This window comes from Crinia signifera, chromosome 9 (assembly GCF_055691185.1).
Source record: "Crinia signifera chromosome 9, ASM5569118v1, whole genome shotgun sequence".
In the NCBI taxonomy this organism is placed as follows: Eukaryota; Metazoa; Chordata; class Amphibia; order Anura; family Myobatrachidae; genus Crinia; species Crinia signifera.
This window is the reverse complement of record NC_139225.1, coordinates 96,756,811-96,784,581: the sequence shown is the minus strand read 5'-3', so window position 1 is coordinate 96,784,581 and position 27,771 is coordinate 96,756,811. Positions and strand designations below refer to the sequence as shown.

At 45.4% G+C, this 27,771-nt stretch overlaps 1 protein-coding gene across 2 annotated transcripts in view; it reads right to left on the bottom strand.

Moving 5' to 3' along the window:
* The window catches only part of NRK (Nik related kinase), a 275,460-nt gene that overhangs the window by 163,241 nt on the left and 84,448 nt on the right, over window positions 1–27,771 (bottom strand). For both annotated transcript variants that reach the window (XM_083159430.1, XM_083159431.1), the window contains exons 4-7: window positions 14,073–14,198; window positions 12,027–12,137; window positions 8,163–8,253; window positions 3,503–3,633 (exon numbers count right to left, since the gene is read on the bottom strand). In XM_083159430.1, coding sequence (XP_083015556.1) covers window positions 3,503–3,633; window positions 8,163–8,253; window positions 12,027–12,137; window positions 14,073–14,198 — 459 coding nt within the window. The remainder of the gene's footprint in view (window positions 1–3,502; window positions 3,634–8,162; window positions 8,254–12,026; window positions 12,138–14,072; window positions 14,199–27,771) is intronic.

Below are 27,771 nucleotides of genomic sequence, written 5' to 3'. Positions count from 1 at the left end.
TGCTATAGGCAACATCACCACTTTTCATTCTTAGAAGTTTTAGTATCAACTAGTGTTAAGTGCTTTTTCGGGGGGGGGGGGGATTACGTTTGTTTAAAAGTACTAATCGCGCACCTAACGTGCGCTAGGGACAGCCCGCCGAGTAATGCTGGGTGGGACTGTCCCCTGCAATCCCCCCAGTAATTAGTCGCCTAGGCATTATATCGCCCTAGCCGCTTCGCTAGCTCAACTAGCTTTATCCTGTCCCACCTGCAGGGGCAACGCTAGCCCTGCTGCTGGCTTTAAGCTGCACACGAGATCTTGTGATAAAAGTGAGATCTCACACATGCCCAGAGAGTCGGCCAGGGGGGGAGAAAAGTTTTTTTTTTTTTAAATGTGCATGCACAGGGCTGCCTGGGGCACCAATAAGGAGAGCCATTAAGGCATAACAGCTCTCCTTATCGGAGCTGGGGGGTGTTTATACATTCGCCCATAACGATTTCCTGCTTCTCCTCTTTATGCAGGAGAAGCGGGCCATAAACATTATGGCCCCATTGATGCATCTGCCCCCAAGTCACTAACCGTTTATTTGGTGTGATTATAGGAATGGTTTATAAGGACACATATGGATAACCTAATCATATCTGCCCTCCCAGACTCCCACCTCTCTGCACTCCAATCTGTCCACAATGCTGCTGCCCGGTTAATCGCCCACTCCAAACTATGGTCTGCTTCCTCTTTTCCTACATTCTGATACAGCGTCTCCAGATTTACTTCTTCATCAATGCCAACTAGCTCTCATCCTAACCCATCTGCCCCTCACTGTCTACCTCATCTGTGTCACCCGCAGTGTTGGCCCCTTCCCTTTAGAATGTAAAGTTGTAGTTAGAAAAGTGTACTGCATAGCACAGTTGCCTACCCTCCTTGGAATGGCCGGATTGAAGACCCTCCCGGTCAAATACCGGCTGTCAATGCTGTTTAGGGAGGACTTAAAATGACACATTTAGCCTCGCCCCCTCATCATAGACTCGTGAATGCAGTTTTTTGGGGGGTTCTGGACTACATGACATCAGTCTCCACCTCCACCCCGAAGTGCAGATGAATGCCTCCTTTCCTGGCTTTCTTACTTATTACCTAATAGGTCACAATAGGAAAAGGACAACATGCTTTACTAAGTTTAACTGAATACAGTTTTTCTTCAAGGTTAACACTTAAAGCATTTCAAATAATTACACTTTTTTATTTTTCATTACAGAAATATTAAATGTTTCGACTAAATACAGTTGTTATTTTTTTATCTATCGTGTTTATTATGTGGTCTATTTAAAAATGGAGAACACATTGTACTGAAGAGGGAGGAATATCATCGCAAAACATTAATTAAAATAAAACAGCGACCATGAATTCAATAAAGCCTGTACAACAACTGTGATTCAAAGTGTTTGTATAGTAACAAGTTGAAAGTTCTGCATGCAGGAAATATGGTGCTACCTTTATATGGCAGTAGATGGCAGTAGATCTAGCTCTCCATAAACAAACACCACATAGAAATTCAGTGCTGAAACAGGCAGCTTGCTTAGAGCTGTGGTTATAAAGAATAGAATAGAATAGAATAGAATCAACTTTATTGGCCATGTGTGCTTGCGCACACTAGGAATTTTTTGTGGATATACAGTGCAGCATCAGCAGGGATGAAAAAAGGGGGGGGGGGGGCATTACATACATTACATTGAGACATTACATGTGGGGGACGCAGCCCGCCGATCAGCACAGCGCCTAGGCAGCCATCCGCGGCGCCACTGGTCGCTGAAGTAGCTGTGGAAGGTAGCAGTAACAGTATGAGCACAAACATTGCAATTAAAGCAGAGACAGTACAGTTATCACATAGGGGACACGGGGTTACATATGGCTGAGTGCACAGATCCTAGGCAGCCATTTGCGGCGCCAACTTGTATCTTCCTGGGGCTGGTGGTGGTGGCGGGGGGGAGGGGGCAGAAAGAGTCAGTGAGGCCGGGGGAGAGTCAGTCAGGAAGGGGGGTGGAGGGCTCGGGGGTCCTGCAGAGTTACCCGGGGCCGGTGCGGCCTGTCTGGGGGGGATCATGCCAGGCTGATATGATGTGGAGACCTGCCCTGCCCCCAAACTGCCTTGTTCAGCCATATTCCCATCTTCTGATCCTGAAGTTGTTTCTGGGGGGGGGGTTTTCCCCGTACAATGTTCCAGATGGTGCTGCCGGTGGTGTGTTGCTGCCAGGGGGGGGGAGAAGATGGTACTGCGGGTGGGGGGGCCGCGCTGCCCGATGGATGGTGCTGCAGGCGGGAGCACAGCTCTGTCCGCCTCTGGCCGGGTGCCGCCGCATCCTGCGCCAAAGGGCCTGATTCAGACCTGTAAGCAAGACTGCACTGCTGCACTGTGGGTGGGGCAGATGTAACATGTGCAGAAAGAGTTAGTTAGATTTGATTTTGTTTCTGTGCAGGGCCACGATAAACCTGGCTATATCTTTATCTATCTATCTATCTATCTATCTATCTATCTATCTATCTATCTATCTATCTATCTAGTGCATAGCCAGATTATGCAGGGGATGCAGGGCATACTGTACCCTGGGCCTCCCTTTGCCACATGTGCCCCCCAGCAGGAGTGCACCGACATCACTAGCTGTCCCTCTTATGCAGCAGCAGGACCAGGTAGTCAGAATTCAAGAAGAACTGCAGGTTTCATGAGCTGGAACTGGAATGGGTCATGTTGTAAGATATTCAAAATCGAATATAACCCACCCCCACCACTTACACCACCTTCCACTGGGGCCCCTTTTTCTGAAGTGCCCTGGGTACCCCCAAGGCTTAATTCAGCCCTGATCCAGTGGTGGAACTTGTGGTTTTTGGTCCCAGGTGCAAAAATATCATTTAGGCCCCTTCTTCAACCCTCATTTCAGGTTTGCGCAGTAGTGGCCCCGGTAGATAGATAACTATCTATCAATAGACAAATAATGTCTGTGCAAAGGTCATTTCCATGAGAAGTTTTTTTATTCCCACTGTGCAGTACATTGCTATACAGTATAATTTTCTATTAAGAAACTCATAAAGAGTTTATTCATTCAATGTCTCTACATACTGTATATGCTAGCAACAAGCAATGTGCAGGGCTAGCATGCTTTCCACGCTCAAGTCTTCACCACCTGCAATAATATTATTTGTCCTATAGCATTCTCTTTGTAAGCGAATGCAATCCTGCAGGCGCAGTGCAGTATACACATGCAGTAAGAGCAGACCGGTCATCTGTATCTACAGCTGGAAATCCTAATTCCCTTGGGGTGCAGAAAGCATTTCAACAATAACTTTTCCCCAGTAACCTATTAGGAAGTGATTCTTACACAGTCAGCATACTTCCTTTAGGAAAGTCTGGTGAGTCCAGTGTTTATCAGAATAGGAGATGACTAATGACACACAGAATATGTTTTCACATGAACCTGATGCGTTTCCGTTGTAAAAATGTGCTTTGTTGAAAGAAAAAGAAAAGACTCACTCTATAGTCATACGTTGAGTCTGGATTCTCGTCACAAGCAATGACCTCGGGTGCCATCCAGTACGGGGTTCCAATGAATGTATTTCTTCTCCCAATAGTTCTATCCAATTGGGCACTTACACCAAAGTCAACTGCAAAAAAAAAAACCCAGTATAAAGCATGGCCAGGAATTCAAATCCCAGTACAAAGAGAAGCAGCCACATCTATACAGTTAACAACTCCTGGAAGCCAAGCCAAGGTTTTTTTCTTTTTTGATGTTTCTGTGCAGGGAATACAATTATAAAAACTAGGTAAATTGTAGAATAAATCAACGGAACTTTCAGCACAACCTATTTTTGGCCTAGACAAAGGCTTTTTCCCCCCTTTAATATGCACACACAAGTTTAATTCATCGAAGAACTTTTGTGAGTGATACATACCAGCGTATAGCTCATTCAAACTAATTGCTTTGCGGGGGTAACTAATTCTAAAATAGCATCTTTGTGGTGACGAAAATAAAAGAAATGTCACATTTTCTCAGGCAACCATCAATTATGTATTTATACAAATCTATCAAGCCGCTGTGGCTTGCCATGGTTTACCTGAAATGTTTTATAATCATCTCTAAACGGATGAACATGCTGAAATAATTGCCTGCGGAGAAGCTGTCTAAATATAGTGGACTATTAAAAGACCAAGAGGTAAAGTAATGGCTGGTTTCTACAGTATACCATAGGCAATTTAGTCAACATTGGTTGAATACTACACTTAACGTATAAAATATTGTAGAATATACTCCTATTATATATGAAGTAGCACTACTGGTTACCTGTAGGGGTTCTGCTTGATGGAAATGGTTGTAAAGGGGAGGACCAATCGGAAGCTGCAAATAAAACTATAGCATCTTGCTATTGGCCATTCCTGTTAGGCTGTGTACTGTATGTAGCTGTTGCTGTGGCTGTGCAGAGTAACAAATAGGCATGAAAGGAGATAAACCATAGAGGCCTTGATTAGCTAAGGTTTGGGGTGTTACAGGGTAATTACAGTATTTGTGGTGTTCTGGATTTTCTGTAGCCTGTAAAACACCGTAAACAGTGGGAATACCATGCCTGTCTGTTGTTACCCAGTTTGTTTTATCACTGTTTACTATTGTAAAGCGCAACGGAATCTGCTGCGCTATATAAGAAACTGCAAATAAATAAATAAATAAATAAAAGGGGTTCAGTATGATTTCCTCTTTCCTGACATTCAAAATACCAATGGTCAAAATACAGATAAGCATTGGCAGACAGTCAAAATATCGACATGTTCAAAATGCCGACATTCATTATGCCGACTTTGTTAAAATGTCGTCTTTTTTTGGTGTATATGTCGACATAGGTCAAACAGACACTGCAGAAGTGTACCATGGTGCCTCACTGTGTTCGGTACACTATTATAATCTAACTCTATGCCCAGTTGAATCGTTATGTAAGAACAAGTAGGTTTAAAACAAAAATCTTGAAAAACTCATATCATATGACATATCCAAATTTTAAATGTCAGCATATTGATCATGTCAGCATAATGAATGTTGGCATTTTTAATGTGTTTGTATTTTGACTGTCTGACAGTGGTTGTCGTATTTTGACCGACGATATTTTGATAAGTTTGACATGGGTTTTTCACATTTTGTTGTCACAATTGTGGATGTTGTTGACATGGACACCGCATCGGTGAACCATGTGCCCTTGCATGGCGAGTGCAGCTTTGGGCATGGTGCCTCGCTACACTCGGCACACTATTCTATTCTACCACCACACCCTAGTGAATGGTAGGGTATGAAATCCTGCCTATCGGCACATGTTGGCTCAAAAAAACCCATGAAAAACCCCTGTCGACCTTACTCATGTCAACCTAATGACCCTGTCGACCTAATGCAATGTTGACCTTTTGAAGGTTTAAACCTAAGGCCTGTCGACCTTCAGTGGTCAACCTAATGTACTTGGACCTTCCTTTGATCAACCTCGTGACCATATATTTGTAAATTGACTGCATCGCATGGAATGGTCATACTCAGGGTTGCCTACCCTCCAGGAATGGCTGGGAGGCTCCCGAAAATCAGGTCACCCTCCCGGGCCCCCGGAAAGGTGGACAAATCTCCCGGATACCCCCCCCCCCCCCTGCATTTCCCCGGCAGCATCATTAAATAGCCGTGATTCCCGGAGAGGAGACTTTAAAAGTAAGCAAGTATAGTTATACTGGTTATACTGTAGGAGGTCGATGTAAGGTTTAAAAGCCACACTCTGGCTTCTGAAAATGCCCCACTAAGGAGGAGCATTCTCACTCAGATCAATTTTAACATGTAACTGGGAATGTACAGTATATCAGTGTAGTTGTACCTCATTTACTGTACTTGCTCATTCTGATCACACTGCAGCTAAACCAAGTTATTTATTATATCCTTATAGATAAAGGACATTGGATGCACAGATTAAAGTGAGCTATAATACATAATGTAATATTTCTTAAGTGTTAGCTGATACATTTTTGTAAGCATCCAGATACTGTACACATGTGGAGCTACAGTGTGGGTTGTGAAAACATCCTGGGCGTGAGAGACACTTTGGTTAATTATATAACTAGGGTGTGTCAAATAGAAACCATCCAGCATCCTGTTTCTTTTAACTGTGAATATGTGTATTGATTTTTTGACCTCAAGTTATCTTTATTACCAGAAATAAGCATATACTGAAATGCTGTGTAAGATGTAGTTAGCAGGCTTTGTCTTACAGAAGTAGAACAATTATTTAGAGCTTTAAACTTTGTTCTTGGTTCCTCCTTTGCACAAAGTGCCCAACTCAGGCTTAGACGCAGGGCTGCGAATTTGCAGCCCTGGCGATTATCGGTGAAGCGTGCATGTGCATAAATCTCCTGTGACTATAATTAAGGACACCGTATGCCTCCGGTGTGTGATTAGTATGTCAAGCCACACCAGGCGTACATACCTCCTAACATCTGTGTCTCGCTAATCGGGACACTCGCGTGTGGTGAAGCCGCACATGCACCCAAAATGGGTGTTGCCTACAGAAATGGGCGTGGCCACACAGGCGCACTGCATCTTTTCCCTTCAGGCTGGGGGGACTCCCAACTGCCATCCCCGCCGTGGGACACTGGTGGCCCCAGGCGGGACGTGGGAATGTCCCCAACAACCGAGATGTTCCAGCAGAAAGCAGGACAGTTGGGAGGTATGGGTGTATCCAGAGGTAGGGAAGCCACTGTATTAATTTAAAATGTTTACAATCGCTTTATGTGTTTTATTTATAAGATATATATACTTAACTAAGCAATAAAATAATTGAAGTCGCATATTGATTAGTAATCTGAAATTCTGATTATTAATTAATATATTTAGTAATACATACATTTTCTGATTTCTAAAATTGAACTACTCTGGTTGGGGGAATAGAAATGTGCTAAGTCTTTGGGGTAAATCTACTAAGATGGGAGTTCTATTGAAGATCTATTATCAATCAGATCTATTATCTTCTAGAAGGTGATATATAAATAAGAAGTAGAATCTGATTGCTATGGAAAACATCCCATATTCAATAGAACTCCCATCTTGGTGAATTTACCTCTTTGTGTACCATTTACAACTGTTCCACAAGAAAAGGCTTTTTGACCAGGGGTAATCCATATTCTAAGCCTTGGTGAGAGATAAAGTAGATATAAATGGTCTAATTTAGCATGAGTCGATAATCGTAGAATTCCCATCGGACTGCGATTAGAAAACAGCCGTCCAATCTGGAAGTAAAAAGTCCCATGCAAAATTGTAAATAATTTGTGAATGCTAACCAGTGTCCACCATCAGTAACCCCCAATGCTGGCTTACCGTGAGTCAAACTGCAGCTCCATTGAATCATACACATTTTCAGTCACTAACCCCCCTGCACATGTACATGGTACGCATGTGCAGTTGTTCCATAATCAATGTCCAAATTCTCTAATTAGCGAGCCATGCTGAATAAGACACAAAGTACCAAACTGAATAGAAAGTGACCCTAAATCGCACATGTAGTCACATTCGATCCAGATTCTAACCCAATGCACAGACCCACGGCACTGGATTGAAGGGAAATGTCATCAGGACCACACACATATAAAGGGCCATATGACAGTAGCTGTATAAAAGGCGGACAGAGGAGGAGCAAGGTTGGAACAAGATTCCCAAACGGACCCTCGCAGGCTCACTTCGCTAACCACGCTCTGGGCAGGGTGGCTTGCTGGACACCTGGTTACTAAAGGCAACCAATGGTGGCATGGATAGTCAAGGAGCAACCCCCCCTTGCCTTGCTCCTCCCCCTGGGCGTGAAAGGTCTTTTAGCCCACTACAATTTAGCAACTACTGATTAACTCCCTGCAAACATTAAGGGTGGTACAGTCCTACAAAGCCCAGGAAAGTAAGAAGTACAGTATGATCTGAGGCGATCTTCCCAAATTATTGCTTGGTAAAAGTTAATGTCATTTTATGATATTTTGTTTGCAATGTTCTTCAATAAACACAAGCAGAAATGAGAACTCCTATTTACCATTTAATGTAATAAGGTAAAACAAACCTTATTAACAAACAGTATATATATATACTTATCTAATAAAGTAATAAGGCTCATGCATATGCTTGCTGCAGTGTGTAACTTACCCAGCTTCACTTCTGCATTCTCTGTAAGAAGTACATTTTGTCCTTTAATATCCCGATGAATTACATGGTGAGTGTGGAGGTGAGCCAGACCCTGCAACACAGAACTCTGTAACTTCTTCTCCCCAGAAAAAGTAAGATGGCAAATAAAAATATAATTCAGAACTATGGTAGCAATGCATTATGGGAAATAGTTATATACCGGTTTACTAAAATCGTCAATGCTCAGCTCTTTTTTGTCATAAATAAATCCCCATGCTACTTTTGATTAGCAGCCACAAGCCAGGCTAGGGGGCAAAGGCACAGTAGAGATGATGGGGGAAGAAACCAGAAAAAAACATGGGGAAGGAGAGTCAAAGGCATATCTGGGGAGGCAGTAATCACAGGCATTCATGAGGATGGAGGTCAGAGGTACATATAGGAAGGAGAGATGATAGGTGCACATAGGGATGCAGGGTAGAAGCACTCATTGTAACTGGGGTCAGAGGCATGCTTGGTGAGGCTGGATGCAGTGCTACATATTGGGAGTCTAAATGATAGGTGCACATAGCGTAGTATGTGGCAGAGGCACTTACATGGTAGGAGGTCAAAGGCATTTTTGATGAGGCATTGGGCAGAGCAACAAATGAGGAGGGGAGATGATAGGTGCCCATAGGAAGATAAAAGTTAGAGGCAGGAATAGAGATGTCAGATACATGCTCTATGAGTCCCAGGGCAGAAGTGTATATGGGGAGGGGAGAGGATAGGTGCATATGGGAAGGCACTGTATTATTGATAACTTATTAAAGAAGGTGAAGGAGGAGCATTAAGGTGAGATGGGGGTGGAAACATATGAGAAGGATGAACTGTGGTGGTTGCATGAAGCCTTCTATAAGAGCACAGCTACTGCAGTACCATTCTTGGTACTGCAGTATTCTCTTGGTATTCTCTGTGTGCACTGTAGAGCACTGCCATTCTTCTCACTGCTTACTGAAATTGTCATGTTTACTATATATATATATATATATATATATATATATATATATATATATAGAAAAAATGGGGGTAACCCTTTCACTGCGCTGAGATAGTAGGCCGCACCTCTATAAGTCCCCCCTGTTAGTGGGGGAAGAAGGACAACAGATACAGCGAATATATAGAGTGCGCCTTAGTTTGTGTCACCACCACCACCAAAAGACAGGTGTATAATAGACACTTTTTTGGGTACTTGTGAGTTATCCGGGCGTCCGATTTTTAAATCGGGTCGGATCGGGACATCGCATCGCATCGCATGCGACCATCGGATGCGATGCGATGCGATGCGATGCGATGACCCGATTTTTCCATAGGAATCAATGTTAAAATGGACTGAGTCCATTTTAACATGGAATTCAATGGGAAAAAGGGTCCTTTTCATACCCCTACTATCCAAGTGGGCATGGAGTTGGATATAAACCTGTGGCGAGCGTAGCGAGCCACCGAGCCCGAAGCGTGGCGAGCGTAGCGAGCCCCGCGAGGGGACACAGAATACCGTCCCCTCGCGGGGCTCGCTTCGCTCGCCACGCTTCGGGCTCGGTGGCTCGCTACGCTCGCCACAGGTTTGTATCCAACTCCATGCCCACTTGGATAGTAGGGGTATGAAAAGGACCCCTTTTTCCATAGGAATCATTTTAACATTGATTCCTATGGAAAAATCGGGTCATCGCATCCGATGGTCGCATGCGATGCGATGCGATGCGATGCGATATCGCATCGCATCGCATCTGATTGTATGCCTTAACTTAAGGCATACAATCAAAAAATCGGACGCCCGGATAACTCACAAGTACCCTTTTTTGTAATTTCATACAATTTATTAAAATGAACAACAGACGTTTTCAGCAAAATTTAATTCGTATGTAGTCATATTTTCCATCATTCCAATAACCCAACGCGTTTCGTCAATTATGACTTCATCAGGGGTATAACAAAAAATGACTCGGTAGAAATAAGCTTCAACTTAAAAAAGACTGGTTCTTCTTTAATTCTTGAACCGACTAAAAATTTTTTTCAAATCAATCACGATGTTGAAATGGGGCAAAAGTAGGATGACGAGTAGAGAGGGGAATTCGTCTGTCCTCTCACAGCAGTATCTCTCTCCTATCCAGCCACTCCAATGTCTGCATATGCATATATATATTAGTGATTTAGTGATGACAATGACAGCACTATTTTATATAGTAAGGAACTCATATGAGGAATGCACGAAAGAAATACACCCCTGAAAACTGATTATATGAATATTTTAAGACAGCTAAGTGCTCTATGGCCAAATTGCTTTCTAATGATTTCTTATGCTTACAAAGCTACTGTCTGATTTAATGTTCTTAGAGCATACACTAGTGGGTTCATTATCCACTATGTAAACACAATGCTGTTGGTTATCAAAGTTAAATCCACTCTGTCAGATCCATAAATTAGCAAACACTGAGCTGTTAATTTTCATATGGAAAAAAACAAACAAAAAGCATCCCTTCAACAAGGCCAAATTAGTTACCTAATGGGTTTAAGAAAAGTTTAATGTTGACAATTAATAAGAAGAGATGACAGAATTCTACAGTAAGGTGAAATAAAACTGTTATTAAATTCAGGCAGTGTCAAGTAGCTACCAGAAACTTTGCTTTTATGACCAGTCAGTTCTCGCTGATGTGCTGCCATGATGTTAGGCTATGCATATCACCTATATTACAATAGTTAAGCATCACTAATGTTCCTGGACACCTTTATGGGGAACATTGATTATATCAAGAGTTGTGAAGTACCATTCTGGAAAGTACTTTGTGCCATACAGCAGATTTGAATCTCCCCTGTTCTGTATGATCAGAGAAAATCATATTTATCTAAACATGTTTTTCCAGCAGCTGGCTTTGACCACATACAGTATAGGGCCAGATGTACCAAGCTTCAAAAAGTGAAAAAAGTGGAGAGTGATAAACAACCAGCCAATCAGCTCCTACCTGTTATTTTTCAAACCCAGCCTGTAACATGACAGGTAGGAGCTGATTGGATGGATGTTTAACACTGTCCATTTTATCACTTTCTAAAGCTTGATACATCTGGCCCATATACAGCAACATACCTCCCAACTGTCCCGCTATTTTGAGACTGTACCGATGTCCCTCCCACGGGTGGCAGTGTCCCAGGGAGGTGGGCGATTGGGGGATGCAGGAGAACACAGCTGCTCTTCTTTACAGAGCAGCAGTGTTCGCAAAGGAGACCTTTAATGCTACACCGGGCGCTCTACTATTATTTGTTTTCCTATTTTGCACCTTAGCAACATTTAAAAAAATGACTAAAAAGCATTTTGTACACTCATTTTGCGAATTGTTTTTAGTTACAGCAGTACTGGTTTGCATATATCTTGTACTGTTTGCATATATCTTGTCCTACTCCTGACATATGCACAGGACGTGAACCCGCCCATTCAATATGCACTGCGATGGGTCCCCGCTCATTAAATATGCACGGAGTGGGACCAGCTCGGCACTCACTGCCTGGGTCAGCTCAGCCATCAGCGCCCGTAGTGCATCGTGTCCCCCCTTCTTGCGGCAAAAAGCTATGACACTGGATGTACATACAAGTTCAACATTTGTATACACAGCCAAACAAAGACTGCCATGTGTTTTTTATATAGTGTTGTTAAATCTGTCGCCATAATCAGTTAGACAGAAATAAACACAAAGGGATAGAAGATAAATGTGGCATAAATCTTTTTTTAACCAATAGTTCTCAATAATGGGTTTACAAGAAACTACCATAGATTGTACAGGTGGGGTGTTAAGCTTCCATCGTCTGTATTGCTTGCTTGTTAATGTTATTATAACTGGTGTGAACATGTTATGCACCTACCCGTAGAACCTCTCTGCATATATATGCAATCCAGTCCTCTTTAAAGCAGTTGCCTTTCGTCTTCTTCACCAAGTCTGTTACCGACCCTGCTCCGCAATACTCCATAACTAGCTGTATGGGAATGAGAACATTTTCATTCAGTACCAGTAAAGAACCATCAATTTTTTCCACTTTGTAGAAATAAGCAACAAAAGTGGTGTTTTCATCCAGTTTTTCAGGATTATCCATCAGTCCACCCATTTAAAAAAGTAAAGATGATCCTGGTTCAGATGTTTGAGTGGAGATGAGTGTGACTGTTTTTTTTAAATGGTATACGGTTACTCGGTCGACAGGAGGAAGGTCGACATGTATTGTGTCGACCACTGAAGGGTCAACATGCATGAAGGTCAACATGACTGAAAGTTGACATGGGGAAGATTTTTCACTTTTTCATAAGCCGACGTGTGCCGACAGTCAGTATTTCATGCCCTACATCCCATAAACCCCATGTCGACTTTTTTGACTGTCGACATTCCTGGTGTCAACCTAATGACCCTGTCGACCTAACCCCATATCGACTTTCATGCATGTCAACCTTCAGTGGTCAACCTAATGACTGTCAACCTTCCTGTCTATCATATGATCCATACCCTTTTAAACCCAGACAATTTCCTAGTTTACGCTATTTATGCTGTTACCAGATGCTGAAATTTGACTGTACAATACTATCACCTATCACTTATAAATATACTGGTCCAAGTGGCATAAGCATGGGTCATCATTCCTTGAATCACATCATCATGGTCAAGCAACCATTGTGTAATTCTGAATTGCCCAGAAAGGGGTTGCACTATAATGGTGCGATTTGCTGCAAATTGTGTCATCAAGTGCTTTTCCTGTCCATATTAGTAGGACAGTAGGCAGGAACCTTTTATGGGTCAACTACTTGTTCTTTGGGATACTCTCAGACATTTCCAGAGAGAAAGCAAGTTTGTCTCTTATCAAATTCTTAGAACAATGATCATACATCTGATTTACTTGAATGAAAATGTTGGTCCAAAAGTAGTCAGATGGAATACTATGTATGTATGTTAACATTAAAACATTTCAAATTTGCCAGAACAAATGTACTGTATGCTACAGTACTTTTTCTTGATGGATTAATAGAAGATCCCCCTTACCCTCCCCTTACTCATTAATTTGTTTGCAAGATTTAAATGAAAGTTCAACATTGTTCCAAGAACACCAACAGGCGGGGGTGTCTAAAAGCTAAGGGCGCCCTTGCTTCCGGTTTTATAGTTGTATACCGACTTTCTGGATTTGCTTGCTAAGCAAACCTGTCTGACCCACTGCCTAGCCTCAAAGATGTGACATTTTATTTTCAGTGAGAGGGGTGTAGTAGATGCTATAATGGTAAAGTGACACTGTACTGTGGCATCATTTGAACTGGAGAGCAATGTAATGTGGCCTAATCTTGCCTGCTCATTATAATGTGAACTAAAGGCACTCTAATGTTATACAGTATAAGCTGGGGCACTTTATGAATACGAAGCAGAGGCACTAAAGTGTGGCATAATAAGAACCGCAAACAATGTAATGTGCCACAATTTGTACTAGAGGGCATTGGAATTTTGTACAATATGAACTGGAGGGTACTATAGTGTGGCATAATATGAATAGGCGGTACTGTAATGTGGCATAATATGAACTGTGGAAACTGTATGTCATCATGTAAATTGGGGTTACTGTGTGGCATGATGTGTGCTGGTAGGCCTATAATGTGACATAATGTGAACCAGGACACTACTGTGGTTAAAAAAATAAATTAAAGCATTACTATGGAGCATAACATTAACTAGAGCACTACTATAAGGTATACAATTAACATCCTCTGTGATAGAGATGTCTCTAGAAACACTGGGACAGGGACCATTCAAAATGTTGCTATGGGGCCCACAAAGTTCTGACTCCATTCCTGCGAACAGGTCAAGAGTGCTGCTGGTAGGCCTCATGCACATGTAACTGATGCCCCATAAATGATTATGCAATTATTCCTATGATAGTTACCCAGAGCTGATCATCCTGTCCTGCTGGGCATTTCTTGATAAAAGCCCCATAGTATGTGGCAATGTTTCTATGGTGTGAGTACTTCTTCAACATGTTTATTTCAAGTTTTATTTCTTCTTCTTCTTCCTGAAAAAAAACAAACAAAAAAACCCACAAAGTTTATTTGTATAATTTAGATAAACATGGGCCTGATTCAACAATGAACAAAGGAGCATAGCCATGTCTAACTGCTGGTTGGTCAGTTTTTTAAAGCGCTCAGATAAGGTTGGGAATGGGGTACACTGGGGCAGATGTATTAACCAATGTTAATACATAACCCCCCCCCCCCAGTATTTGGCGGCCGGGACGATGTATTAACAGCCGCCCAGGCGTTAAATCATCCCGGGCACAATGCCAGCTCAGGGCTAGCCCTGTCCTATCCTCACTGCAGGGACAATGCTAGCCCTGTTGCTGACTGCGGCATGTGCACGAGATCAGCCGGCCGGGGTTCGCCCATGCACAGGATGCCGGGGGCGCCAATAAGGAGAGCAGTTAACGATGGGCATAACGGCTCTCCTTATTGCCAAGGGGGGAAATAATACATTTGACCGCTACGGGTGCCCGCTTCTCCACATTATGCAGGAGAAGCGGGACCAGTTATTTTAAAAACATTAGGAGTAGATTAATACATCTGCCCCAGTATGTCATATCTTCATTGTAAACTTAATTCTAAAAACAAAGATGCAAAAGCAGTCTGTATCTTCCCTGCTTCACAAATATTAATGTATCTGTAGCCTTTGCTTTCTACCTGGAGTACATTTCTCTTTGCTTGCTTAGTTTTTTATTTGATTATATAGCCATTATCCTATTAGACTAGGCTTCGAGATAATGCTGCTATCGCAAGCCACCCCCCCCCCCCCCCGTTTCATCATTTGGGTTCATCACCAGCGCTGTGTGAGCTGCTCGCCATTCCCCTGGTCCCTTTGTCTCCGTGAATGATAATCTGCATCCAAACTACATCCTCCAAACTACTTCCTCCAATCCTCCCCCCATGGGATATTACTGGGACAGTGGAACAGTCCCTCCCAAAAACCATGACTGTCCTGTGTACAGTTGGGAGATATGGGATAGCCCCTGGAAATCTATTCGCAGCACTAACTTACCGCTGCTGATAAACTCTGAATCAGGCCGATTCAGACTGGATCACAGGGCTGCAAATTCGATGGTCAGTGATTCCGAATACATTTCACCCTCTTCGTATGGCTGCACAGGGGCGGGATTTCACTCTGGCGGTGATGCGACTACCTGATTGCTGGGCCCCGAAGATTTGCAGCCCAGTGATCAGGTCTGAATTAGCCCCTATGTGCAGTGGCAGGTAATGTTTAAGATCTCTAAAGCAATTGGTCTGATGCACAGTGTATTTGTACAGTTACATTGATGTGCAAGTACAGATACGGACTGCCTGACTGCCTGACATGTCTACTTGGATGCTGTCACCAAAGTAATCCTCCACCATTTTTCAATGGTGACAGCATCATATGCAGTGACAGTAGACATAACAGCAATTGTTGCAGTGCCAGATTAAGCCTTCGGGGGGCCCGGGGTACTTTAGCCAGGGGGGCCCCCTTGCACTTGTCATTACTGGCCGCGCACTGCATGGGAGAATATTACACTGTCAAAACACAGAGTAAAGGCAGTATAAACTTGGTCAATGGGTAACTGCATATATATATATATATATATATATATATATATATATATATATATATATACACACACACATACACATAAATACATACTATATGAAAAGCCTGTGTTTGTCCCTCTGCACCTTACTCTGTAGGAGACCTCACAGTCCTAGTGCTGCCTTTGATTAAAAACCCTCCCATGACTAAGCTGCTGCTGCTGTTCTCCATGGGCATGTAATGAGCTCCACCAATTAGAGCTCAGCACAAACCTCTCAACCTCTGCCCTCTGGTTTAAAGTGTCATGGGACTTAGACAACTCCCAGGAATGCACTGCACACTTGTGCAATCAGTGTGCCTTGGCTCCTGATGCTCAGCACCATTAATCATTGTCACATTGGCAGATAGGTGAAGCTGCAGCACTACCCCACTCCCATGCACAAAACCTTTAGCTAAAAAAATACATGCCAACCACAGGGGGCCCCTAGCTAGTGGGGGGCCCAGGGGCACTGACCCCTTGTGCCTCCATTATAATCCGGCCCTGAATTGTTGGCAAGTCCTTCTGTCTGGACCAGATGTCCAACTCACTCCTGCCTGGCCTGCATCCCCGCCAGCGGGTCTTGTAGGAAATCTGAGTTGTTTACTCGCAGCCACAGGTGTGGAAAATGAAGGAGGAGCTGTTGCCGTGTCGGGCTGCTTTAGATGACAATCTCCGGACCAGCAGGTCTCTGTAGGCTTGTGTCCACCGAAAACAGAAAAACAACATAGGCTTTAAACCGAGGCTCGAGCACGGTGGCCGAAATGTAGTGCTCTTACTTTGATAGAGTAACCACACTCGTATCCGGGCAAAGCATATGAAGGGCTTTATCCACAAGGCCTACATACTTTGCGGGATCACCACGCTTTTGCTCCTCCTGACCTTCACTTTCTCCAGCTGCTTCTGCAACAGCCTGATCGGGGAAATTACCTGACTCAAGCTGGCAGTGTCAGAATAGACTTCACGTGGGGCATGTTCAAATGGCTGGAAAACCTTGCACAACACGGAAATCAGTCTCCACTGCGCTTGAGTCAGGTGCATAACCCTCCTTTCCCTGTGTCATAGGTGTCTGTGTAGGCTTGAATTGCCTTTTTCTGCTCCTCCATCCTCTGCAGGATATAGAGGGTGGAGTCCCACCGTGTCACAACCTCTTGTTTGAGGTGATGGCAGAGCAGGTTTAGGAGGGATTGATGGCATTCCAGTCTTCGGCAGGCAGTGGCAGAATGGCAAAATGGTTACTAGATTGTAAGCTCCTCCGAACAGGGCCCTCTTCCCTCCTGTTGTCAAAGCCCTCTTCTCTTCACATTTCACTCACAGCTCTCCTATACTCAAACACTCAGTGACCATCTTCGTCCGCATACTCATCTCCATCATTGGCCTCAAGCCTCTTATAGTATGTTGATTGTGTCCTCACTACTTATATTCAAGCTGTAAAGTGTATTGAACTGTGGCACTCTTTATTTGTACTCTATTTTTGTTATTTATTCTATGTTATGCCAAGTTTTGTCTCCCTGGAATGTACCTTTGTACAGCACTGCGAAACACTTGTGGCGCCTTATAAATAAAATTATAATAAAGTGTCCCGCAATTTTGCGAGCCACCGCAAGCATCTCCTGCGCGCCCCTGTACCTTTTAATAAAATGCTGCACCACCAAATTTATTGTGTGGAAATTGGCAATAATTCATGCCTGCACAATGTTACTGGCATTGTCTGATACCACAAATCCCTGGAGAGTCTAAAGGGGGTAAGCCACTGCGCAATGATTTCTTAGTGAACCCGGTGATACACATCGCTGCCCTGGAACGAGCTGGCATTTCGGAGATGCTGCTACTGGTTCTTCTGCTGCTGCCGAAGGTGATGCATCTATCCAGTGATCTGTCACAGTCATATGTTTGCCCTGTGCCACCTGTCCACATGTCCATGGTTAAGTGGACCGTGGTACAACCGCATTTTTCAGGGCACTGAAGACACTTTTTCAGACGTCTCTGTGTACCGCCTGCCTAGTGAAGTGGAATCTAGACGGGATTGATACAGGGGACATAATACCTTCATCAATTGTCTAAATCCCACTCCACTGATGGCAGATACCGGACTCACGTCTAACACCAACATACTGTAGCTGTCAAGGCCACAGTTATCTGCTTTGCCATAGGATGACCGATGTCGTACTTTATCTTCATCGCAAAGGACTGTTGGACAGTCAGTTGCTTAGTGAAAGACATAGCGGTGTTCTGACTTCCCCTCTGGGATGATAAACGACTCCCAGCAGCAACAGCAGCGGCAGCAGTAGGCATAGCACTGTAGGATCCTGGATAGAAGAGGAGTCAGTCATGCCGGTGACATTGCATGCAGGACTATCTCCAATCTGAATCGAGGAGGAAGTTGACTAGTAGTGACTTGCTGGTGTGGTATTCAGACGCTTGTATACAACAGGACCAAGGGATTTAGTTGCCACTGGACTGCTTACGGTAACAGTGACTTATGAATGAGCTTCAGGTGATGCATAAGTGAGGATATCCCAGCTTTACATAAACTACATATGGCAAAATAATTGTCCGGATCTGCATAAAAATTATTCCAGACCTAAGAGGTGGATTTATTGGTCTTCTGCCCAGGCTTGGTGATAGGCTTTTTTTATCCCATAGACAACAACTGTCTCGCCTGGTGCCTTATTTAAGCAAATCACATCACATTCAGCATCCTCCTCGTCAACTTCATCCTCAGAGCCAGGTACATCAATATTCTCCTACTGTGTACTTCAACATTGACACCTTCAATTTCACATTCAGAAACTGGACTGTGGGTGATCCTTCCAGCATATGCAGGGGGCGTGCAAATGGTGGAAGGATCCACCTCTTCCCGTACAGTGATGGGAAGGTCAGGCATCGTAACCACCAACACACTTGGACTCTCCATGCTGTGCTTTTGACAGCTCAAGTCTCTTAAATTTTTTAGTGGGGGGGAGGAAGAGGGCTTAGATCGTTGTGTGTAAATTGAGCCACTAGCCATGAACATAGACCAGGGCCTTAGCTGTTCCTTGCCAATCTTTGTGGTAAATGGCATATCGGCAAGCTTACATTTCTCCTCAAATGATTTACATTTTTTTTTCTTTGTGTCACTGAACTTTGGTGTTTTGGATTTTACATTTTACTCTATGATGACATTGGTCATCGGCCTTGGCAGACGACGTTGATGGCATTTCATGTTCTATGTCATGACTAATGACAGCTGCTTCAGAACTAGGAGGAAGTTGTTCTTGTTTTTTCACTATTTTATACTCAAAATGTTGCATCTGCATAATTTTTAAAGGCAGTATCACTGGACTGGACTTATGCAGCACTATCACGGGACTGGAACTGCAGCAGTATCACTGGACTGGCCTATACAGCACTATCACTGGACTCGCTTATACAGCACTATCACTGGACTGGCTTATACAACGCTGTCACTGGACTGGCTTATACATCACTATCACTGGACTGGCTTATACTAGGGATTTTTTTTTTGCTCCTACGCTATATTAACCTCAATAACATTAATTTCCACTCATTTCCAGTCTATTCTGAACACCTCACACCTCACAATATTGTTTTTAGGGCAAAAGGTTGCACCGAGGTAGCTGGATAACTATGCTAAGCCACACAAGAGTGCGGCACAAACACATGGCTCATGTAAGAGTGGCACTGCAGTGGTAGATACGGCAGTACTAGGCACCAGACAGGTAGATAAGACAGTACTAGGCACAAGACAGGTAGATACGTCAGCAATACTAGTATGTGCACCAGCAGAATTTATAAGAATTAATTTTATTATTAGGTACTGCTTGGCAGTGGCACACGTCAGTGCACCAGCAGCATGGAATTATTTTTTACAGTCCCACGCAGCATAGTATGTACTAGGTAGGTACACTTAGGCAGTAGCACTGTCAGTGGCAACAGTCGACTGAGTAACTAAATAATCCTGGCAGATTCAGTGCAGGCAGCACCAGTGGATTATATATATATATATATATATATATATATATATATATATATGTATATACAGGGGCGTAGCTAAAGGTTCATGGGCCCTGGTGCGAACGGTCAGCTTGGGGCCCCCCTACATACAACCAAATTAAAATCTCGGTCTGTTTATATTTTAATACATCAAGTATATTATGTTAATAATAGAACTAACATTTAAACATAGGAGAGTAGTTTATTTAAATAAAATATTAAAAGAACAAAGATGATAAAACTGGAGAGGCCCAGGTTACTGGAAGCTCAGATGGTGGCAGACCTAGGAGCAGTAATAATGTTTGTTGTTAGGAGTGGTAATAATAGTATTGTAAAGTGCTCCTTTTATTATATATAACATATAACCTGTAGTGTTACTTATAAACAAGCAAAACAGAATGCATAATCTCACATCAAATAAATATAGCTGTGTTACATAATGGTGGAGTTTACATGATCCCACATAATTAGCACATCTGCACATATTACTATATTCAGAAGAAGGCAAAAACAACCCAGCTAAGGGCTGTAGCTAATAATCCTCAGATAATGTTTCTTCACAAATCCAATGTGGAAAACACAAAAAACAGCTCTCTAACGCAATCACCCTGCTATGCAGAACTTCTAATACTGTTCATTTTAATAAAAACTACAGATGGAATTTATGTAGCGCCAATATATTCTACAACGCAATAAATAGATTGTCATTGCTCACATCAGTTCTCACCTCTCAATGTACTCACTCTATATCACAGACACTAAGGGGAGGGGCACAAAACTTCAACACATGCAGCAACTTATATGCACTTGCACCTCCTCCACATTACAGTAAATAGAACCCCCCCCCCCCCCCCCACATGCAGTATATATACATATTGTCAGGAACCAGTTTCTGTCTGTTTGGCATTTTTGCTCACTGGTGACCTCCAGTGGCAGGTCTGTTGCCATTACAGCTTTGTGTTCTGGGAGCTTAGTTTATTCACTAGGCTGTGAGACATTAAGCTAATCAAGCACTTGCTGGAATCACCTGAGGCCTTTATAAGCCATGCTCTCCTGGGGATCTGGGCCAGTGATAGCTCATTTCCTGTCAGCTTTAGTTCCTGTCAGCTTCCTGGTTAAAGTTCCTGCTGCATGTGCAGGGAACTTCTGTCTGGTCCTTTGTTTCGGTCTCCTGTCTGGATCCCAGGATATCCTCTGCAGCTCAGCTTCTTGCAGCCCTGCATTTAGCGTTTTATATGCTACCTTGGTCCCTGGAGTGTTTGGGTTTCTCCCTGTGGCTCCAGTTGTCTCCTGCATCAGCTTCTTCCGTGTCAGCGCCTCCTGTGTCTCCTGCGTCAGTGTCTTCAGTGTCAGCGCCTCCTGTGTCTCCTGCGTCAGTGTCTTCAGTGTCAGCATCTTCTGTGTTCCCTGTGTCGACGTCTTCTGTGTCGGCGTCTCCTCACTCCTGCGTTCAGTGTTCCTGTCCCGGGACGGAGTCCACGTGAATTCCACCTTCTCCCTCTCTTCGTGGGTCACGTAAGTGCTCCTGTGGAGCCCCGGTTCTTCTTTCATCTCTGTTGTGGCCCGCCGTGGCCGTTCCCCTCCGCGGGACTGTTTTCTCTTGTTGTCAGGTTACGGTTTATTCTTGTCTTCTATTTTTCCCCCTATCTTGTTCCTTAGTCTCCGTCAGGTAGGGGTTTCCCCTTTCCTCTCTGCATCCGGTTTTGGGGAATATCCGTTTTCTGTTTTCTCGGTTCTGAGGATTCCCTATCTCCTGTTGGGTTTGCGACTCGGTCGCGTTGTCCCGTCCTTGGCCTGGTGCCGGTTAGTTAGGGGTTCTTTTTCAGTTAGGCCCGTTAGTTAGAGCTGCCTCTTGAGATACCCCCTGGCGATCGCTCACCCCTTGTCTCCACGTAACACCTGGCTGCATCGGGGTCAGAGCCGGCGTAACTGGCTCTTTCGAACGCGGCGGCTACAGGCGAAGCCTAGCACTACCGCAGGGGTATTCCATCTGCCCGGGGGACTCAACAGAGTTAGTGTAGGTTTCGCTGTGGCCGTCCTAAACAGCGGTCCCAGCTACGGGCTCACGCCTGATCTCCAGCTCCCTGCCTCCTGCAGCACCACACCAGCATCCTCACGTCCCTGTCTCCGGACTTCAACCGTGGGTAACACCCAAATCCGTAACATTATCACTGGCCATACCGATATATGCATGTGTTCACGGTAGTCATAGGGGTACATGCATATATAAAATCTTGTTTCAAGGTGATTTGGGTGTTTTTTTTGATTGGTTGCGGGACCTATAGAGTTGTCCATATTAAGATTTTTTTTTTCCTTTTTTCCCTTCCAGTATTTTGCCCGGTACGGGGTTTTGCTTTATTCAGCATACTCAGGTGGTCTGGTCTGTTTGTTTCATTTCTGTACTTAATTATGCAGGCCTTGCAAGCTTCCTTGATGGCCTTAAATACGGCCTTTACAGCCTTAAAACCTGAGCGGGTTAAGGATCTGCAGCAGTCATTTCTGCGATTGCAAGATCTGTTAACCCAAATTTTCCTGGACCTGTCTGAGGTTTTTGGGGCTCAACCAGCTCCTAGGGAGACCCTGGCTAAGGGGTTAATCAGTCAAACTTCAGATCAGGAGATTCAGAAGAGACATAGAAGTTTTTTACGGCCAAGGCTCACACCAGAAGAGCGGCAACGGCGTAAAGACTTTAACCTATGTCTGTATTGTGGGGAATCAGGCCACTTTCTCCAGTATTGCGAATTGCGCAGACCTGGTGGTGGTACTGGGAAGGATTTTCCTCAATCCAAGTGGTATCAGGAGGTTCCATCTATGCCTGTCTCCTCTAAGCAGGAGGAGCCTGACCACACACCCCACATACGTAACGCTCCGACTTACAACTGGGGTCCTAAGACTAAAGCGCCCCATGTTGAGGTACGGAATCAGACGGGAATGTGGAATTCATCCACAAAGATTCCAGACAGAAAGACGTTAGATACTAATCTTCCAGTCAGGGAGATCAACATTCTTTCAACATTGGAACTGTTAAGTCCCGTAGAGGAGTATCAGGTTTTTCCCTCAAAAGGGGCTTCAAGCGGCATAATCCCAGAGGGGGTCCTTGAAGCCATCACCCCTAAGAGGGTCTTGGGGAACTTAACCCCACATGGAGTTATGGAGGTCATTGCTCCTGATGAGGCCTTGGGAGGCATAACTCCGAAAAAAGAATCCCTGACATCAGTCTCAGCCGGGATTTCTAGTGACATCTTCCCCGATCTTGGGGTTCTCGGAGTTGCCTCTGAGCTTGTGGATCCAGGAGTCCCGGTCTCCTTAGGCGAGTCCGATGCCGGGGGCTCATCTAGCGGCAAGGGCGCTTGGGGCTCATTGAACGTTTGTGGTGCTCGAGGTCAGTCGAGCCAATTTGATGCCCAAGGCCCGCCGGGCGTGTCTGATGATACTCCTAACACTCCATACTTCGATGGAGATTTGGCCCAGCTCCGACCAATTGCTCAGCAATTCCTCACTGGAATGGACTTCTCACATAATGTGAAGATGACTCCTGCTTCTGCTGTCCGTTATCTCTTATCATGCTTTAGAGGAGGAGCTTTGGAGTGGGTAAACCTCTCACAGAGGCTGACGAACCCATCCTAAGGGATCTTCCGGGTTTCCTAAAAACCGTGCGGAAAGTGTTCAGCCCAAAGGCCGTAGCCCCGAGTGGGGGCCCAAAGGCCGTAGCCCCGAGTGGGGGCCCAAAGGCCGTAGCCCCGAGTGGGGGCCCAAAGGCCGTAGCCCCGAGTGGGGGCCCAAAGGCCGTAGCCCCGAGTGGGGGCCCAAAGGCCGTAGCCCCGAGTGGGGGCCCAAAGGCCGTAGCCCCGAGTGGGGGCCCAAAAGTCTGTTTCGCCCCAGAAGGTGGGCAAGTCTGTTTCGCCCCAGAAGGTGGGCAAGTCTGTTTCGCCCCAGAAGGTGGGCAAGTCTGTTTCGCCCCAGAAGGTGGGCAAGTCTGTTTCGCCCCAGAAGGTGGGCAAGTCTGTTTTGCCCCAGAAGGTGGGCAAGTCTGTTTCGCCCCAGAAGGTGGGCAAGTCTGTTTCGCCCCAGAAGGTGGGCAAGTCTGTTTTGCCCCAGAAGGTGGGCAAGTCTGTCTCGCCCCAGAAGGTGGGCATGCCAGTTTGGTCCCTGAGGGGGACTCTGCCAGTTTGGTCCCTGAGGGGGACTCTGCCAGTTTGGTCCCTGAGGGGGACTCTGTCTGTCTGGTCCCTGGGGGGGACTCTGTCTGGTCCCTGGGGGGGACTCTGTCTGTCTGGTCCCTGGGGGGGACTCTGTCTGTCTGGTCCCTGGGGGGGACTCAGTCCATCTAGTCTCAAGTGGTATCATAGAAGCTGTGTCCCCGGAAGGGGTGGCCATATCCTTGTCTGAGGTCCCAAAGACCACAGCCTCAGCAAGGGTCTTGATGGCTGCAAACCCGGTGAGCGTTTCTGTTTTGCCAGCCTCTCGGGAGGCTTCAGAAATCTTAGCCCCCAAGGTTGTTGTTCCCATAGACAATTCCAGTTCTGAGGTCCCAGAGGTGGATGTCCCTACATCCATCGTGTTTGATGGAGATCTTGCCCATTTTATTGCCCTGGTTGGACACTATGTTTCCCTGTTTGAATCTGGACCATCTTCAGGGGTCACTTGGGCTAACATTGTAGACCTCATCATTTCTGCCTTTAGGGGTAGACCTCAGACATGGGCCTACGAGCGGATCAATGCTGGTGACCCTTGTATCCGAGATCTATCTTCTTTCTGTGATGCAGTTATTAAGAAGTTCAGTCCCAAAAAGAAGGATGGGGTTCCACCAGCTCCTGGAAATGTGGTGCCCAGCATAAGCCAGGGGCTTAAGGACCTGGCTTCTGGAGACTCACAGTCTCTGTTTGTTCGTTCTTCTGCCTCATCGCTTGGTCCAGAATCCAGGAGTTTAGCTATTGGTTTTGTCTCACTGAGGGGTGAATTTATGAAGCTTGGAGAAGTGTTATCTATCCCCATAAAGAACGTTATGAGCAAGGTGATAATGGTTCAGCCAATCAGCTACAATATGTAAATTGACAGGTAAGAGCTGATTGGCTGAACCATTATCACCTTGCTCATAACGTTCTTTATGGGGATAGATAACACTTCTCCAAGCTTCATAAATTCACCCCTGACTCCTGACAAAAATTTTTTGGACACATCTGGTACCTGTAATTCTGGGTCTGGGGAATCCAATAAGAGTTCTGCCTATGGCCAATTAAGACATTCTTCCCTTTCTGAGATTCCATCTGTTAAAAAGACTCTCATGATCTCCTCAGATCGAGACTTCAACTCTGTTTCTGATTTGGTAACCCATAGCTGTGATTTGATAGAAGGTACCATCAGATCTGATAATGTGTGGGGCCTTAAACTGCTGATTCCATCAAAATCTAGGAAAAAGAAAAAGAAGAAGCATTAATCTTTTTCCGCTTTCCTGGATCATCTTGTTTGTCTTTTTGGTTGTGCCCTGTGGTCACCCTCAAGGGGGGGCACTAAGACAAGCTGTGGTTGTAGCTTGTGTTTTCATTTTTGTTGCCTTTGCCCCTTCATCCAGAGTCCAGATGCATTTAATTTTTGGAGGTCTGGATTTTGGGGTCTGTTGACCCCTCCTCAAGGGGGGGGTACTGTCAGGAACCAGTTTCTGTCTGTTTGGCATTTTTGCTCACTGTTGACCTCCAGTGGCAGGTTTGTTGCCATTACAGCTTTGTGTTCTGGGAGCTTAGTTTATTCACTAGGCTGTGAGACATTAAGCTAATCAAGCACTTGCTGGAATCACCTGAGGCCTTTATAAGCCATGCTCTCCTGGGGATCTGGGCCAGTGATAGCTCATTTCCTGTCAGCTTTAGTTCCTGTCAGCTTCCTGGTTAAAGTTCCTGCTGCATGTGCAGGGAACTTCTGTCTGGTCCTTTGTTTCGGTCTCCTGTCTGGATCCCAGGATATCCTCTGCAGCTCAGCTTCTTGCAGCCCTGCATTTAGCGTTCTATATGCTACCTTGGTCCCTGGAGTGTTTGGGTTTCTCCCTGTGGCTCCAGTTGTCTCCTGCATCAGCTTCTTCCGTGTCAGCGCCTCCTGTGTCTCCTGCGTCAGTGTCTTCAGTGTCAGCGCCTCCTGTGTCTCCTGCGTCAGTGTCTTCAGTGTCAGCATCTTCTGTGTTCCCTGTGTCGACGTCTTCTGTGTCGGCGTCTCCTCACTCCTGCGTTCAGTGTCCCTGTCCCGGGACGGAGTCCACGTGAATTCCACCTTCTCCCTCTCTTCGTGGGTCACGTAAGTGCTCCTGTGGAGCCCCGGTTCTTCTTTCATCTCTGTTGTGGCCCGCCGTGGCCGTTCCCCTCCGCGGGACTGTTTTCTCTTGTTGTCAGGTTACGGTTTATTCTTGTCTTCTATTTTTCCCCCTATCTTGTTCCTTAGTCTCCGTCAGGTAGGGGTTTCCCCTTTCCTCTCTGCATCCGGTTTTGGGGAATATCCGTTTTCTGTTTTCTCGGTTCTGAGGATTCCCTATCTCCTGTTGGGTTTGCGACTCGGTCGCGTTGTCCCGTCCTTGGCCTGGTGCCGGTTAGTTAGGGGTTCTTTTTCAGTTAGGCCCGTTAGTTAGAGCTGCCTCTTGAGATACCCCCTGGCGATCGCTCACCCCTTGTCTCCACGTAACACCTGGCTGCATCGGGGTCAGAGCCGGCGTAACTGGCTCTTTCGAACGCGGCGGCTACAGGCGAAGCCTAGCACTACCGCAGGGGTATTCCATCTGCCCGGGGGACTCAACAGAGTTAGTGTAGGTTTCGCTGTGGCCATTCAAAACAGCGGTCCCAGCTACGGGCTCACGCCTGATCTCCAGCTCCCTGCCTCCTGCAGCACCACACCAGCATCCTCACGTCCCTGTCTCCGGACTTCAACCGTGGGTAACACCAAAATCCGTAACACATATAGTATGTATACATTAAATACATAGATATAGATTTTTTTTTTAAATGGAGCCTTAAACAATTGCAGATTAGAGAAAACATACCAGTCCCTTGTTGCTTCCCCCTCCTCAGCTAGTCTCTCAGGCTTCGGGCTTGCCATCCACAAAGCAGCCAATAAGCCTTTGGCGCTCAGCTTCTGCGGTGGCCGGGTGCGCGATGACGTCACCCGCGCACCCACAATCGACGTTCTGGCCACCTCTGCATTAGAAAAGCTGTGGGAGGGGCTGCGTGATGCCGCGCATGCGCAGCAGCCCTCCCGCGGCCATCTTTTAATCTATAAATGCTGCAGATGGCCGCGGCCATATTTGTTTTGGGCACAAGTTGGACGCTGCGGCTGCTAAACTGTGCAGTCTTGTGGTCCGCGGCCCATCCAGGGGGGGACCTGCTGCCATCGGCCCCCCTGGCTCAGGGGCCCGGTCGCAGGTGCGACTGCTGCGACCCCTGTAGCTACGCCACTGTGTATATATAATATAATTAATTATTATATATAATATTACAGCACAGCACCAGAGGTAGGCCCCAGCACAGAGGAGACAGTAGTACTACAAGTACACAGTTAGACTGTCCTCCTTGCTAGGGTGATCTCACTCTAAGCAGAAAGGAGAACAGAGTACACAGCAGCACTGAGAGACAGCCCCAGCGAATAAAAAATATTGCGTTCAAGGTCAAGCTCAAGCTCAAGTTTAAGCTCCCAAGTTTAAGCCACAGCAGCAGCACCAACACACCCTCTCCCAACCCACTACTAGACTGGAGTAAAGATGGCGGGCGCAGCAGCCACTATTTTAAGCCTCGTGAAATCCGGCATCGAGAGATGACGTTCTGACCATGCGGACGGACCCGAGTCAGGCGGGAATCTCCAAGCGTTGCTTGGAACTGGGCTCGGAATGATGACGTCCGTGGGGGCTCGGATCTCTGGAATCCGAGTCTGCACATCTCTAGCTTATACAGCACTATCACTGGACTGGCTTATACAGCGCTATCACTGGACTGGCTTATGCAGCGCTATAGCTGCCCATACATGCTGCGAT